The 15650-nt window shown below is 43.2% G+C and overlaps 1 protein-coding gene across 1 annotated transcript in view; it reads right to left on the reverse strand.

The window, feature by feature from the left end:
• Positions 1-15650, reverse strand: part of GALNT16 (polypeptide N-acetylgalactosaminyltransferase 16) — a 403191-nt gene that overhangs the window by 187468 nt on the left and 200073 nt on the right. The window contains exon 2 of the mRNA XM_029598802.1: positions 13517-13692. Coding sequence (XP_029454662.1) covers positions 13517-13692 — 176 coding nt within the window. The remainder of the gene's footprint in view (positions 1-13516; positions 13693-15650) is intronic.

Below are 15650 nucleotides of genomic sequence, written 5' to 3' on the forward strand. Positions count from 1 at the left end.
TTCTGGCAGCATTTCCCTTTCGCCAGAGATCAGATTGTGGGATGTAACTAAATGCATATAATCATCCTCCTCCTCATTGTTTATTTATTTCATGCTTTTTCATCAGGAGAGCTCAAAGTGTGTTACACCAGATCAAAAATATACATTAAGTAAGGGTATAAGGTCATAACATATCAGGGACAGAATCAGGTAAGGCACATAAATAATTAAATACAATGAAACAAAATATATGATATAATAATAAAGAACATAAATTATAAATGGTAGTCAGTATAGCTACTTTGAGATGCAGTGTTTTCAGAGACTCACTAGTAGGGTGTTAGGTGGTCACGCATCTTATGTTGAGAAGACAGTTTTGAAACGCCATGTTTTCAGGAGTCTCCTGAAGACTAGCAGTCTAGTTACTAGTCTGATGTTAAGTGACAGACAGTTCCATATTCTAGGAGCTGCTTCTGAGAAGGTCCTCTCTCTAGTTCTAATGAGGCATTGCTTTTTTAGAGGTGGCATCATTAGGCATGCTTGTTGCAGTGACTGCAGAGGGCAAGAAGGCATGTAAGAATTTAGCTGTTGGCTCAGGTAAAGAAGGATACAGCCATTTAGGGCTTTGAAGGCTCGGAGCAGGGTTTTAAACTTGGCTCAGTGAACTTCTGGTAGCCAGTGTAGGGATTTTAAGATAGGCGTGATCTTTTTAAAATTTGTTGCAATTGGCAGCATTCTTTATGAGCTGCAGGCACTGGATGAATTATTTTGGAGCCAAAGGTTGTTATCTTTTCCGCTAGGAGTTAGCAATCTGATGTGCTCTACTCCTCAAGAAGGGAGGAGTTAGCAATCTGTTGTTGGTTGGACTGCGGAGTCAGCAATCTGTAGACGGAGCCGCTATGAATTAGCAGTCTGTTAGGGTTTGCTCCTCCCAAGGGGAGGAGTCAGCAATCCTGTAGAGTCTTGCTCCCCCAGAGGGGAGGAGCTAGCAATCTGTTAGCGACTCTGCTAGGGTTAGCAAAATGTTGGCAAACTGTTAGGGAGTTGCTCCCCAGAGGGGAGAGGTCAGCAACCATATAAGATCTGTTCTTCCAGAGAGGAGGAGTTAGTATCTGTTATGGATCTCCACACTGAGTGGCAACTTGATATACGAGAGTTCCCCTGAAGGGAGGTGTTAGCAACAGTTGAGGGTAGACTGCAAGGTAGCAGTTTGTTGTACTCTTGAAGTGTGAGAGATGAGCACTCTAATGTGGAATGGTGAATCCTTGGGCCAATGGCAGATGACAGCGCCCTCAGGAGGATATCATGAGAGGGACCACCGACTAGGCTGGAGTATGGAGACAGACACAGATAGTTCTTTATTAGACAGGCAGTAGAACCACCAGAGGTGGCAGTAGTGAGCTGATGTGCCCAGCAGGGCTGAAGTCCCTCAGATCCTGGAACTGCTATCTCCGGGTTTGCTGAGCTGTAGAGAGAGGTATGCTGGATACAGGGTATGCTGGATACATAACCAGAAGTAGATGATACACTCACATAGATTAATAAGAAGGCTCAGTAGCTGGAGAGAGTTAGGCCCTCGAGGAGCGAGTACCTTGTTCCAGGGACAGCTCTGAGAGAGCGATGGTAACTCACAGGGTGGAACCAGACTGCTGGCGCTAACCTTTAAAAAGGAGATAGAGCAGCTTTTAAACTAGAACAAAGGGGAAAGCCGACAGTCGCTCAGCAGCACATGGTTCGGAGAGATGTATCTTTAAAGGATACTAATGATGCATTAGAATTAGGGCATCCCGACAGTGAGGTTCCAATAATTAGAAAAGTAGTCCAAGTGACTGTAACTAAAAACTCACCTGAGCTAAAAAATTCTAACTTATCCCTATCAATTAAAAAGCAGAATAAAAATACAAACAAAAAACAAACTTTGAAATGTTTGTATGCTAATGCCAGAAGTCTAAGAAGTAAGATGGGAGAATTAGAATGTATAGCAGTAAATGATGACATAGACTTAATTGGCATCTCAGAGACATGGTGGAAAGAGGATAACCAATGAGACAGTGCTATACCGGGGTACAAATTATATCGCAATGACAGAGAGGAGCAGTCGGGAGGAGGTGTGGCGCTTTATGTCCGGGATGGCATAGAGTCCAACAGGATAAACATCCTGCATGAGACTAAATACAAAATTGAATCTTTATGGGTAGAAATCCCTTGTGTATCAGGGAAGACTACAGTGATAGGGGTATACTACCGTCCACCTGGTCAAGATGGTGAGATGGACAGTGAAATGCTAAGAGAAATTAGGGAAGCTAACCAAATTGGTAGTGCAGTAATAATGGGAGACTTCAATTACCCCAATATAGACTGGGTAAATGTATCATCGGGTCACGCTAGAGAGATAACGTTCCTGGATGGAATAAATGATAGCTTTATGGAGCAATTGGTTCAGGAACCGACGAGAGAGGGAGCAATTTTAGATCTAATTCTCAGTGGAACACAGGACTTGGTGAGAGAGGTAACGGTGGTGGGGCCGCTTGGCAATAGTGATCATAATATGATCAAATTTGATTTAATGACTGGAAAAGGAACAGTGTGCAAATCCAAGGCTCTCGTGCTAAACTTTCAAAAGGGAAACTTTGATAAAATGAGAAAAATTGTTAGAAAAAAAACTGAAAGGAGCAGCTACAAAAGTAAAAAATGTCCAAGAGGCGTGGTCATTGTTAAAAAATACCATTCTAGAAGCACAGTCCAGATGTATTCCACACATTAAGAAAGGTGGAAAGAAGGCAAAACGATTACCAGCATGGTTAAAAGAGGAGGTGAAAGAAGCTATTTTAGCCAAAAGATCTTCATTCAAAAATTGGAAGAAGGATCCAACAGAAGAAAATAGGATAAAGCATAAACATTGGCAAGTTAAATGTAAGACATTGATAAGACAGGCTAAGAGAGAATTTGAAAAGAAGTTGGATGTAGAGGCAAAAACTCACAGTAAAAACTTTTTTAAATATATCCGAAGCAGAAAGCCTGTGAGGGAGTCAGTTGGACCGTTAGATGATCGAGGGGTTAAAGGGGCACTTAGAGAAGATAAGGCCATCGCGGAAAGATTAAATGATTTCTTTGCTTCGGTGTTTACTGAAGAGGATGTTGGGGAGGTACCCGTAATGGAGAAGGTTTTCATGGGTAATGATTCAGATGGACTGAATCAAATCACGGTGAACCTAGAAGATGTGGTAGGCCTGATTGACAAACTGAAGAGTAGTAAATCACCTGGACCGGATGGAATACACCCCAGAGTTCTGAAGGAACTAAAAAATGAAATTTCAGACCTATTAGTAAAAATTTGTAACTTATCATTAAAATCATCCATTGTTCCTGAAGACTGGAGGATAGCAAATGTAACCCCAATATTTAAAAAGGGCTCCAGGGGCGATCCAGGAAACTACAGACCGGTTAGCCTGACTTCAGTGCCAGGAAAAATAGTGGAAAGTGTTCTAAACATCAAAATCACAGAACATATAGAAAGACATGGTTTAATGGAACAAAGTCAGCATGGCTTTACCCAGGGCAAGTCTTGCCTCACAAATCTGCTTCACTTTTTTGAAGGAGTTAATAAACATGTGGATAAAGGTGAACCGGTAGATATAGTATACTTGGATTTTCAGAAGGCGTTTGACAAAGTTGCTCATGAGAGGCTTCTAGGAAAAGTAAAAAGTCATGGGATAGGTGGCGATGTCCTTTCGTGGATTGCAAACTGGCTAAAAGACAGGAAACAGAGAGTAGGATTAAATGGGCAATTTTCTCAGTGGAAGGGAGTGGACAGTGGAGTGCCTCAGGGATCTGTATTGGGACCCTTACTGTTCAATATATTTATAAATGATCTGGAAAGAAATACAACGAGTGAGATAATCAAATTTGCAGATGACACAAAATTGTTCAGAGTAGTTAAATCACAAGCAGATTGTGATAAATTGCAGGAAGACCTTGTGAGACTGGAAAATTGGGCATCCAAATGGCAGATGAAATTTAATGTGGATAAGTGCAAGGTGATGCATATAGGGAAAAATAACCCATGCTATAATTACACGATGTTGGGTTCCATATTAGGTGCTACAACCCAAGAAAGAGATCTAGGTGTCATAGTGGATAACACATTGAAATCGTCGGTTCAGTGTGCTGCGGCAGTCAAAAAAGCAAACAGAATGTTGGGAATTATTAGAAAAGGAATGATGAATAAAACGGAAAATGTCATAATGCCTCTGTATCGCTCCATGGTGAGACCGCACCTTGAATACTGTGTACAATTCTGGTCGCCGCATCTCAAAAAAGATATAATTGCGATGGAGAAGGTACAGAGAAGGGCTACCAAAATGATAAGGGGAATGGAACAACTCCCCTTTGAGGAAAGACTAAAGAGGTTAGGACTTTTCAGCTTGGAGAAGAGACGACTGAGGGGGGATATGATAGAGATGTTTAAAATCATGAGAGGTCTAGAACGGGTAGATGTGAATCGGTTATTTACTCTTTCGGATAGTAGAAAGACTAGGGGACACTCCATGAAGTTAGCATGGGGCACATTTAAAACTAATCGGAGAAAGTTCTTTTTTACTCAACGCACAATTAAACTCTGGAATTTGTTGCCAGAGAATGTGGTTCGTGCAGTTAGTATAGCTGTGTTTAAAAAAGGATTGGATAAGTTCTTGGAGGAGAAGTCCATTACCTGCTATTAAGTTCACTTAGAGAATAGCCACTGCCATTAGCAATGGTTACATGGAATAGACTTAGTTTTTGGGTACTTGCCAGGTTCTTATGGCCTGGATTGGCCACTGTTGGAAACAGGATGCTGGGCTTGATGGACCCTTGGTCTGACCCAGTATGGCATTTTCTTATGTTCTTATGTTCTTATATGATAGAGGTCTTTAAGATCATGAGAGGTCTTGAACGAGTAGATGTGAATTGGTTATTAACACTTTCAAATAATAGAAGGACTAGAGGGCATTCCATGAAGTTAGCAAGTAGCACATTTATGACTAATTGGAGAAAATTCTTTTTCACTCAATGCATAAGCTCTGGAATTTGTTGCCAGAGGATGTGGTTAGTGAAGTTAGTGTAGCTGGGTTCAAAAAAGGTTTGGATAAGTTCTTGGAGGAGAAGTCCATTAACTGTTATTAATCAAGTTTACTTAGGGAATAGCCACTGCTATTAATTGCATCAGTAGATTGGGATCTTCTTGGTGTTTGGGTAATTGCCAGGTTCTTGTGGCCTGGTTTGTCTTCTGTTGGAAACAGGATGCTGGACTTGATGGACCCTTGGTCTGACCCAGCATGGCAATTTCTTATCTCTGTAATGGTTTCTAGGCAATAGAGAATAGTTAGTATATTCAGGAACAGGAGCCTCTAGGTGAATACTGGTTCCTATGCAAACTGAAATAAGAACTCACAATATCTGTATATGAAAATAACTTCTGAAATAGAAGAGAGTCTTTGGAAGGTTTTAGGAACATGGGCCCTCGAAGAGCGAGTACCGGTTCCTATCTGCAATCTGTAATAATAGCTCACGATCTACGTACCTGCGATAGCGTCTTAGAAGAGAATCTTCAGAGTTCTAGGAACATGGGCCCTCGAGGAGTGAGTACTGGTTCCTATATGTAACTGGAATAGAAACTCACTATGTTCACGACTGCGATCGCTTCCAGGCAATAGGGAGTCTTCTGATCGTTCAGGGACATAGGCCCTCGAGGAGCGAGTACCGGATCCCGTCTTAGCAATCTGAAAACAAGAGGAGAGAGCGGGGCCCCCGAGGAGCGGGTACCCCTGGTAAGTTCGAAGAGGCAGAGCAGCGGAGAATGAAGTAGGTCAAGATGATCCCCGCAATCAATCCCTTGCTCACTCGATTCGTAAGTGTAAGCAAAGACCTTTTATGTTAGAAGCGGATGACGTCACTACGGGGGGACGCCCCCGAGGTACGCGCCCTTGCTGATACAAACTTTGGAGCGTGCACGCGTGCCCTACATCATCAGGAACATGGCGGATCCGCAGCGTCAGGCCAGCCCGGGGACTCCGGGAAGAAACGGCGAGGAGAAGCCGTGGCAGCAACTGTCCATCAGACCCGAAGGGAGTCGCCTCAGAGATAGAGAGGGTGGAGCGAGGGCAAGAGCAGGCACGAACGCAACAAAGGTAGAGCGAGTTACAGTAGTTGAGGCGGGAGATCATGTAGGCTTGGATGTCTGTGGCAAAGGCTGGGTCATGGAAGAAGGAGCAGAGATGACAAAGAAGGCAGCTTAAGCTACAGCCTGGACCTGAGTTTGGAAGGTGAGTTTGGAAGGTGAGTTTGGAGTCCCAGGCTACAGATGTGATAAATGATGGGAAAAGTTGTCCCTTTGAGAGTCACCTGAGAGTTTAAGAGCTTGGGTTCTTTTTTACCCAACCATAGTACCTCTGTCTTTTGTAGGTTAAATTTTAGTTTATTATGGCATAGCCAGCCAGAGTTCTTTCTTAGGCATTTGTGTAAGGTTCCCATCACTTTGTCTGGGTCAAGAGGGACTAAGAGATAAATATAATTAGTGTAAGATTAGAGTATGATCTCTGAGGAGTATTCTCAGGAGGGATAGCACATGTCGAACAGTGTAGGTGACAAAATGGCACCCTGTGATACTCCATGGGAACGTCCCACTGTGAGAACACTGACTCTACAGTGGTAGTTTGAGAATGGTTCTGTAGGAGGGATTTAAACCAGGCCAGTGCTAGGCCATCCATACCCAGAATGTGCAGGCAAAAGATTAGATCATCATGGTCCATAGTGTTGAATGCCTCTGAGAGATCAGTCATGCACTGGCATAGTTCATTGATCATGCTTGATAGTACTATCTCTGTGCTAAAATGAGGTTTGAAACTTGATTGGAATGGGTTAAGGCAATTAAAGAAGGACAGATAATTGCACTGCTGTTTTAACAATGCTACCTGAGTTGCTGCCAGAATATTGCTTTGACAGCAATGCTGGTACCTTGCACTACTAGTGTTGCTATCAGAGCAACGCTAGATGCACTGGGAGCCAGATGAAAGCTCTGAGCACCCAGCTAAGGTAAGGAGTTTGGGGGAGGGTCCATGTGGGGTAGAAGCGATAAGGCGGGAGTGATATGGGTGGGGAGAGGGAGGATGGAGGGTGCCTTTCTGATTGGGACTTTGGTTGACCTTATGTCTAGACATTAGGCGGGAATGGAATGCATGGAGTGAGGCTTTTTGGGGCTATAAGCCTGCAACGATACTTACATTTTGGGGGGGGGGGGGGGGGAGGAGAGGGACTTGGCCAGCTAGGCCAACCTTGCTTTCACTGGGATGTGGGGTGAGGGATCGGCCGAGACGCCTTCTCAATTCAGCTGATTATTTTTTTAAACTAGCACTCCTTAACCCGCTATATCCTTTGAATATAGCCAATTAACTTAAAGTTATCCTGGAACATGTTCCTGGATAACTTTGAAACCTAACTAGAGATATTCAAAGATACCGGATTAAGTTTCAAAGTTATCCTTGTATGTATACCCAGTTAACTTTATTCAACGTTTATCACACTAAATATCTCAGATAACCTATCCAGCTAAGTTATCCATTTTAGGGTTTTTGTATGTTGGCCTTTCAGATTTCAATAGACTTAGATAATAATTTTTGGATAATTAGAATTTTGGACTTTTTGGAGAATAAATGACTGTTAGGATTATGGGTTTCCTTTTGGTATTCTTTGTTGCTGATTTTCTTACTAGTTTGTTGACTTGATTTAGTGACCTGTGGCAATGCATAGACTCTACAGTCTTGACTCTACAGTCATTTTTATGGTAGCAAGGTTTCCAACATAGATTTTTGGTAGAGCAGACATTTTGTGTTTTGCCTAATGTTGTATGTACCATTTTACAGTTTTTTTTGTATATTGAGTCCAATATTCAGCACTACTTAGCCAGATAAGTAGGGATTTATCTGGCTATGTGCTAGCAGCTGACTATCTGGTCCCATTCAGATAACTACTGGTCCCATTCAGATAACTACTTATCCAGTGATGGGTGGCATGTGGACGTTCTGGGGAGGAGCTTATTATCCGGCTAACATAGCTGGATAAATAGCAATATTCAAACTTACCTTGTTATGTTAGCCAGATAAGTTAGACGTGCTCAATAGCGGTCTAAAGTTAGCCGGATAAGACTTATCCAGATAACTAGCAATTTCATCGGGGATATTCCACAGCATAGCTGTGCTGCTGAATATGCCTTGTAAGTTGGCCCGATAAATTTTATGAGGTTAATTTACTTAAACGTTCATCTTTGAATATCTACCCCAAAAAACTTTGCAGCTTGCACAGTGTTATAGGAATTTCACTTCTGTGTCAAATTAAGTGCAATTGTTTGGCAGCTTTTTTTTTGACTTGGCAGTTCCTCCAGTTTGGAAACAAGATCTTGATTCACAACTGACCAGGGATGTTTTCCTTATTTTATATTCTCCCCGAACCAATATACCCAATGAGGTCATTGCAGCAACAGTCCAAGGCCAGGAGCCAAGCATCAGAGCTCCTGCAATCATGGACCTTTAATATGGCCACTAGGTCTCACCCTTAAGCAATCTCTTTGACTCCTTCCCTCCAGGGACTATGAACGCTGCCTCTGCAGCATCCCTAGCCTCAGCCAACTTGGGGAGCTGAAGATCTGATTCAAGGATCGAACTGGGGACCTTCTGTATGGCCGAAGCACTGCCAGTTAGCTACCAGACATTTAGCTTTAGGCAACATTTTATGTTGAGAGTCTACTTTTAAAATTCCTCCTGACTTCTGTGATTGGAGGCTTATGTACTAAAGCTGTACCTTTTTACACAAACTATCACCATTTCCATGCGCTATTTTTCTTTATTTGACTACAGAGGCATTGTTAGATAACTAACAGACCTGGGGCTCAAGCCTATAAGCCCCCCACCCTGAACTTTTGATCAGCTTCCGCTCCTCTTTCACGTGTCCACTTTTAGAATGATCCTGTAAAACACACCACACATTTAAAAATTAAACTTATTACTCACCATTCAAAAATAATATTCAAATTCTGGTGCCACCTTAGTAACAGCAACACAAACTCCCTCTGTTATCAGGCACATTGTGAAGCAATACAAAACCCTGCAAAAAAAATACTCAGAACCTATATAGCAAACCTGCCACACCATAACAGCACCGACTACGAGACTCAAATGCCAACAATCCTACGCATGAAAAGGCAGCACTGCAAATACTACACCAGGCCCTAGAACATCATTATGCCTCCTACTGCAAAAACAAAACAAGCTAGACCACTATAGATCTCTACACAGAAACTACACACTAGTAGAATCCCTCACCTTGGTCACAAGAAGAGAACACAAACCCTCACCGTATACAGAATACCTGACTACAAATGAGAAATGCTGAGACAAAAATTGGAATGGAAAACATGCAAAGTCAAACTCTGAATGCAGTGCAACCCTGGAGAATGAGAGACGGATATTCATTTCCTCCTATACTGGGCAAAACTCAAAGATATAAGAGATGCACATTCCCAAAACTGATATATTCCAATCACTAAACAGAGAATAAAATGCTTTTTTTATCTTTATTGTGTAGCCATTTTATTTTTCTAATCTCATTGGTCCCAGTCCCTGCTCTGCCCCCACTCAATCTTGAGTTCCTGCTCTCCTCCAATCCCCAAATCATCACTCTCACAGTCAGTTCCCACACAGTCTCTGAATGCCTGCCTCCCCCACACATCCCTGACTCTCCCATCCAATTTGGGAATCCTTGCTCTCTTCTCCCCCTACCCACCAATCTGGGTGCCCCTGCTTCCTTCTCCTTGCCTGCCCACCCACACTCGCCCATTCCTGTCCTCCACCCAATCTAGGAGTCCCTTGCTTTTCTCCCCCTACCGACCAATATGGGTTTCCTGCTGCCTCCTTCCTAGCTGACCACAAACACTCACCTATCCCCCCACACCCCCAATCTGAGAGTTCATGCTCTCCTCTCCCCTCCCGCCAATCTGGGTGTCCCCTGTTCTTCTCCCCTCCATTCACAACCCCTCCCCATCTCCAAATCAGGGTTCCAGTAGAATCCTAACTTTCCCATCCCAGAGCATTAAGCTTTCTCCTGCTCAGTTAGCCCTGCCTCTTGGCCTGCCTTTTTCCCGCTCACCTCCCCATCTATTTCCAGGCTGCTTATCTCCTCCTCCCCTCCCCTCCCCTTGCAGATGTACATAAGAACATAAGAAATTGCCATACTGGGTCAGACCAAGGGTCCATCAAGCCCAGAATCCTGTTTCCAACAGTGGCCAATCCAGGCTACAAGTACCCAAAAATTAAGTCTATCCCACACTACTAATGCCAGTGCAAGAGAAAGTAATAAAGAACTTGTGCACTGCAGGAAGAAGCCCTGGTTTTACAAGCACCAGCCAGGACATGGACAGGGAGAGAAGGGCAGGAGTAGGAGGAAACTTAATGCTCCAGAAAAAGAGAGCTCAAACTCAGGGCACTTTGCAGCAGATTCTGGAAATGAGCAGCCCTGGATTTGTCAAGAGGCACCCATTATGTCTGTGCTTAGGGTCTATCTGCAGTGCTGTCCTCCCCCCAGCAAGACCCCCTCCGTGGGTCATGGTCCCTGCTGCTCAGTCCTCCAAGCCCTATGGCTTGGAAGTCCTGCTGGCGGCCACATTTCCAGCACTGCCAGAAGATAAAAGCCTGCCCCTTCCTGAGCTCCTTGCCTCAGCTTGGGTCCTAGCTTGCTACCTGTTGTGGCCTTCCATGCCTTAGTCCTTGGCCTTCTAGCTCCAGTTCTTGTTTGGCTTTCTGGTTGGTGTTTGGTCCCAGTTTAGTAGCCTTCTTGTCTAGTCTATATTTGTCCTGTTCGCCTGTCTTTCTTGTTTGCCCCAGTTTGTGTGGCCTTCCTAGCCTTGCCTGTGTTGGCCCTTGTTCTAGTCTTGTCCTTGTCCTGATTGTTCCTGTCTTGTCATGTTTTATGGGCACCCTTTTGTTCCTGTTTCCCTGTCGCATTTGCACCTCCTGTTAAGTCCTGCCAGTCGCCAGAACCAGGGACTTTAAAATGAGCGTGTGAGTGCCAATACACACACATAGGTGCACGTGAGCGCACATATGCAGGAATTTTAAATCATGTCTATATGTGCTTCTAATTTTAAGCAATTACACCAGCATAGTTCGCATATCTTCCTTAGGACTTTATCGGCTTTAACGCACGAACATAAGTGAACTTTAAAACATGCGCACATGAAGGACATGCCCAGTCAGTGACAGATTTAGGATTTTGCCGCCCCTAGACACTAGTGGTGCTGTTGCCCCTCCCTCCCCTGGAAAAGGAACCTCAGAGCAGATTCTTTGCCCTGCTCTGCCTTATCTGCTCTATATTCACCTCCTCCCTTCATGTCTTTGGAAGACAGGGAGGGAGGGACTGGTTTAGGAAGCAGTGGCTTTTCTTTACTCCCTGGATGGGGTTGGGGGGGGGGGGGGGTCCGGGGCAGGAAGTACAGCAGGTTTTTCTTTGTTCTGTCCCTTCCAGTCTCACCCTTCCCCTCCTGTTGGCTGTTGAGTGAGATTTAGCAGAGCTGGGAATCTGCAAATCTTCAGCTGGCCTGCTGCCTCCCGGAGTTTTGCCACCTTAGGCACAGGCCTAGTGTGCCTACTGGCAAATCCAGGCCTGTTCCCAGTTTTACCAATTAGTCTACCAGTTTGCCCAGCCTAACTCTACGACATCCAGACCCTTCTGGTTCTTTAGCCCCCAGTTTATCCAGACCCTTCACCCTGTCATTTTAGGCCTAAAAAAGACTTCTGCAGACTTACACCTCAACAAGAGCAGAAGTAAACATTCACAGCAAACAGCCAACTACTTGCTGCGGCTGCCGGATTTAAAATACGCATAACTGTTGGGCCTGCCCCGGAAGGCCCCAACATGCCTGAACTTTGCCTTTTTTCCCAAATGTTTAGTTGCTTGTGTGCATAATTGGGCCATTTTAAAATATGAGACGCCCACGCTAAGCCCAGATACTCATGTACATGAGCCTTTTAATGCAAGAGGCTTTTAAAATTCACCCCGAGAGCTCAATTTAAGGGAGAGGTGGCAGGTCCAGGCAGAAGATACGATGCCAGGCCATCCTATCCTGTTTTAGCCAGCAGTTGTTTCTCAGTCTAGCCCTGCTCTTGCCCTGGGGGATACCTTTGCCGGCACCCTATGCCCTGACACAAAACTCATTTTGCGTGTACTTTATCTACATGTTAATAGTCAATGAGCTACATTGCCTGATATTGCATCATAGCATCTCATTAACTATTAATTTAAATACAATTTTGTCCACAGAGAGCTATTGCAAATGTCAAATTCTACTATTTGCGAATGTGAAAAATTTGCAACTTGCACTTCATCCATCAAAATTATATGCATTATTGCAAACTATTTATGGTTTTAGTACAAGAAGTGCCTCACATTCTGTGTGGATTTTTGCTTTCAAATTTGCCATTGGTACAAAGTTTGCATGGTCACTTCCACCTGCTTCAGAGATTGATTTTTATTGGAAAAGGACGTGCAAAGATTTGAAAATGCCATCTGTATGTACTGTTCCTCCCTCGACTGAAACTCGTCCCCAGTAACACCTCCTTTCAATGTGAATAAGAGTATGCGAATTACAGAACAACGCATGGACATTTAGCCGTGTTGAAGGAAGGTGATCGATGATTGCGGGTAAATCATTTCGAAAAATATCTTCTGAGTAACACCGGCTAAGAAGACAGCATCAACGGTTCTCTTCAAAGCAGAGGCTGCACTATCTAAGAACATGAATGTTTCCTGCCTGTATCTGCCATCCAGAGGCATTGATTTCATCATATACTCTGACAGGCTGGGTAATCTTAAAGTCCAGAATCCTAAATATGTTGTACAAAAAAATAAATAAATATATATGTCACCCATAAGCTATTCAGTTGCCTCTATTGCACACTGCAATACATTTTCTTGGAGTGCCTCAAAAGTAGACAAGGTTATAAAAAAAAAGTGCTGGAAGTCGTTAAAACGATTACAAAAGAACGTAAGAACATAAGAAATTGCCATGCTGGGTCAGACCCAAGGGTCCATCAAGCCCAGGATCCTGTTTCCAACAGAGGCCAAACCAGGCCACAAGAACCTGGCAATTACCCAAACACTAAGAAGATCCCATGCTACTGATGCAATTAATAGCAGTGGCTATTCCCTAAGTAAACTTGATTAATAGCAGTTAATGGACTTCTCCTCCAAGAACTTATCCAAACCTTTTTTGAACCCAGTTATACTAACTGCACTAACCATATTGTCTGGAAACAAATTCCAGAGCTTAACTGTGCATTGAGTGAAAAAGAATTTTCTCCGATTAGTCTTAAATGTGCTACTTGCTAACTTCAAGGAATGCCCCCTTTGCAGCAAGTTGACATCGCTACGATGGCAGCTGGCTAAAGAGCCATAACTAAGGAGAACATAAAATGAGCATAAGAAAGAACGTTAGTCTAAATCAATGCTATACCTGTAATGCCTGGTGTCCCGAATGGGGCGGTCGCTGCTCAGCTTGTCACTTTCGAGCTGGTTGAAGGCATGCTGTCTGTAAGGGTCCTCTCCGGCCTTCAGCAGTTTTGAGGACAGGTACGTCTTTTCATCAAAGCCCTTCAGCTTGTTCTTGTCAACCTGGGGGTTCCTCGTCACCTGCAACAGAGTCTGTTGTTAGGATTTCAACGAATAAAATGCACTACAGGAAACGCATGAACACACAGCCATACCACGCAGGCTCAGACTCCTTTTTGGAAGTAAATATTTGCATTCTGAAAGTTAAGTAACATGATAAACAGATCCTTTGTTTAACCGTACACTGCCTTTACTTACTGCAGCTGTCCTATGTGAATCCCCAGTTTCTATTAGCCTCCCTAGAAGATTATTTGCTAGCTGAGGAAAGGGCATGGTGACACTTCAACAAGAACAAAAAAGAACCATTGAATCCCAAATGAGAAATCACAAAAAGGAGGAAGGGAAACAGAAAGCACCAAAATCCCATAAATTAATTGATTCTACATAGACAGATCGATGCAATATCATGTGCTGCGGCCAGTGCACAGCTCCAATGCACATAGACAAACCGATGCAAAATAGGGATTAGCGCATCCAAAACATGTGCCAATAGAGCATGTAGCTAATAGCGTTCATCACACGTAAAGTGATGGCTGGCATAAAGTTCTGCTGCACTCAAGGGCTCAGTCTAAAAACCCCAAATTCCTGCTTTCTGTGAGCCCTCCTACTAGTATCATCGTGATACTAAGTAGGAGAGACCACAGAAAGCGGAATCAGTTAAAAAAAAATATTCACAAAAAAAAAAAAGAAAATTTTGTGGGCGACCAATATACACCCACAATATACAGGATCCAGACCATGTATATTGTGGGTGTATATTGTGCCGATAGCAGGAGAAAACACGCTCATATTGAGCGTCTGTTTCCTAACCCTCACTGACAGCTACCTTTCCTGGGTGCCTGATGCCGAGGAGGCACTAGGGACAGACAATTTCTCCTAGCGCCTCCTTTTTACTGCAGCAGCTAATTTAAATATTAAATCGAGTGCCTGGGAGAGGTGGATCAGTGCACATTATTAGAGCGGGCACTCAATCATGAGTGCCTGTTTTACACACGCCAATATTGCATTGGCCAGAGATTGCATGAATGTATCGGCAAGCCTGTCAGTGTGCCCTGTTATGCACGGTCAATTCATTCATCCACCTTGGAAAGAGCCTATTTTTTTGAGTATTTTATATAAATGCATATAAAAATATGTTTGTGGACAAACAATCTTTGTTGCAGATATTAAGCCCAAGCCCAACATGGCCGATGTTTCACATGAAACATTTCTTCAGGGTCTACACCATAAAATCAACATTCCAGCAAAAGATCTCAAGTTCTGAATTAAGACTCTCCAGTACAACTGTCTTCAATTTATAAATCCAATGTTGTTCTCAATGTAATAATCTGAAATCCAAATTGCCACCCTGCCAGTCAGGGCAGAATTGGTCAATCACACAGAAACAAAGGTCCTCGAACCTATGGATAAGCACCTTACAATGTGATACCAACGGAGCATTTGGTCGATGAAGAGAGACTAGAACGATGCTCGATCATTCTGGTTTTAACTATCTGTTTCATTTTGCCCACATAAATCTTTTGACATGGACATTGGACGATATAAATCATTCCTGCCGATGTACATGTGATACCTTCGTTTCTGTGTGATTAACCAACTCTGCCCTGACCGGTAGCATGACGATTTGGATTTGAGACTATTACACTTAGAACAATGTTGGATTTATAAATTGAAGACAGTTGTATCAGAGGATCTTAATTCAGAACTTGATTTCTGTGTATTCTTAGGCTAAGGTCTGATGTCATCATGCCAATACTTGTAATCATCTGTTTGTCATTTCAGGATATGGTCCAGTTGACATACGTGAATGTGATTACATCATCAAAGCATGTAAAAGGAAACATCTTCCCTATTTTGATGATTTGAGACGCTTTATATGTCCTGGTGAAGAATGTTATCATTTGGTCACAGATAAGTACTTTTATACTATTTATTGACTGACATTATATAGATTTTGTTTTAATTTTAAATTTCAGATA

This window comes from Rhinatrema bivittatum, chromosome 4, assembly GCF_901001135.1.
Source record: "Rhinatrema bivittatum chromosome 4, aRhiBiv1.1, whole genome shotgun sequence".
NCBI classification, from domain to species: Eukaryota; Metazoa; Chordata; class Amphibia; order Gymnophiona; family Rhinatrematidae; genus Rhinatrema; species Rhinatrema bivittatum.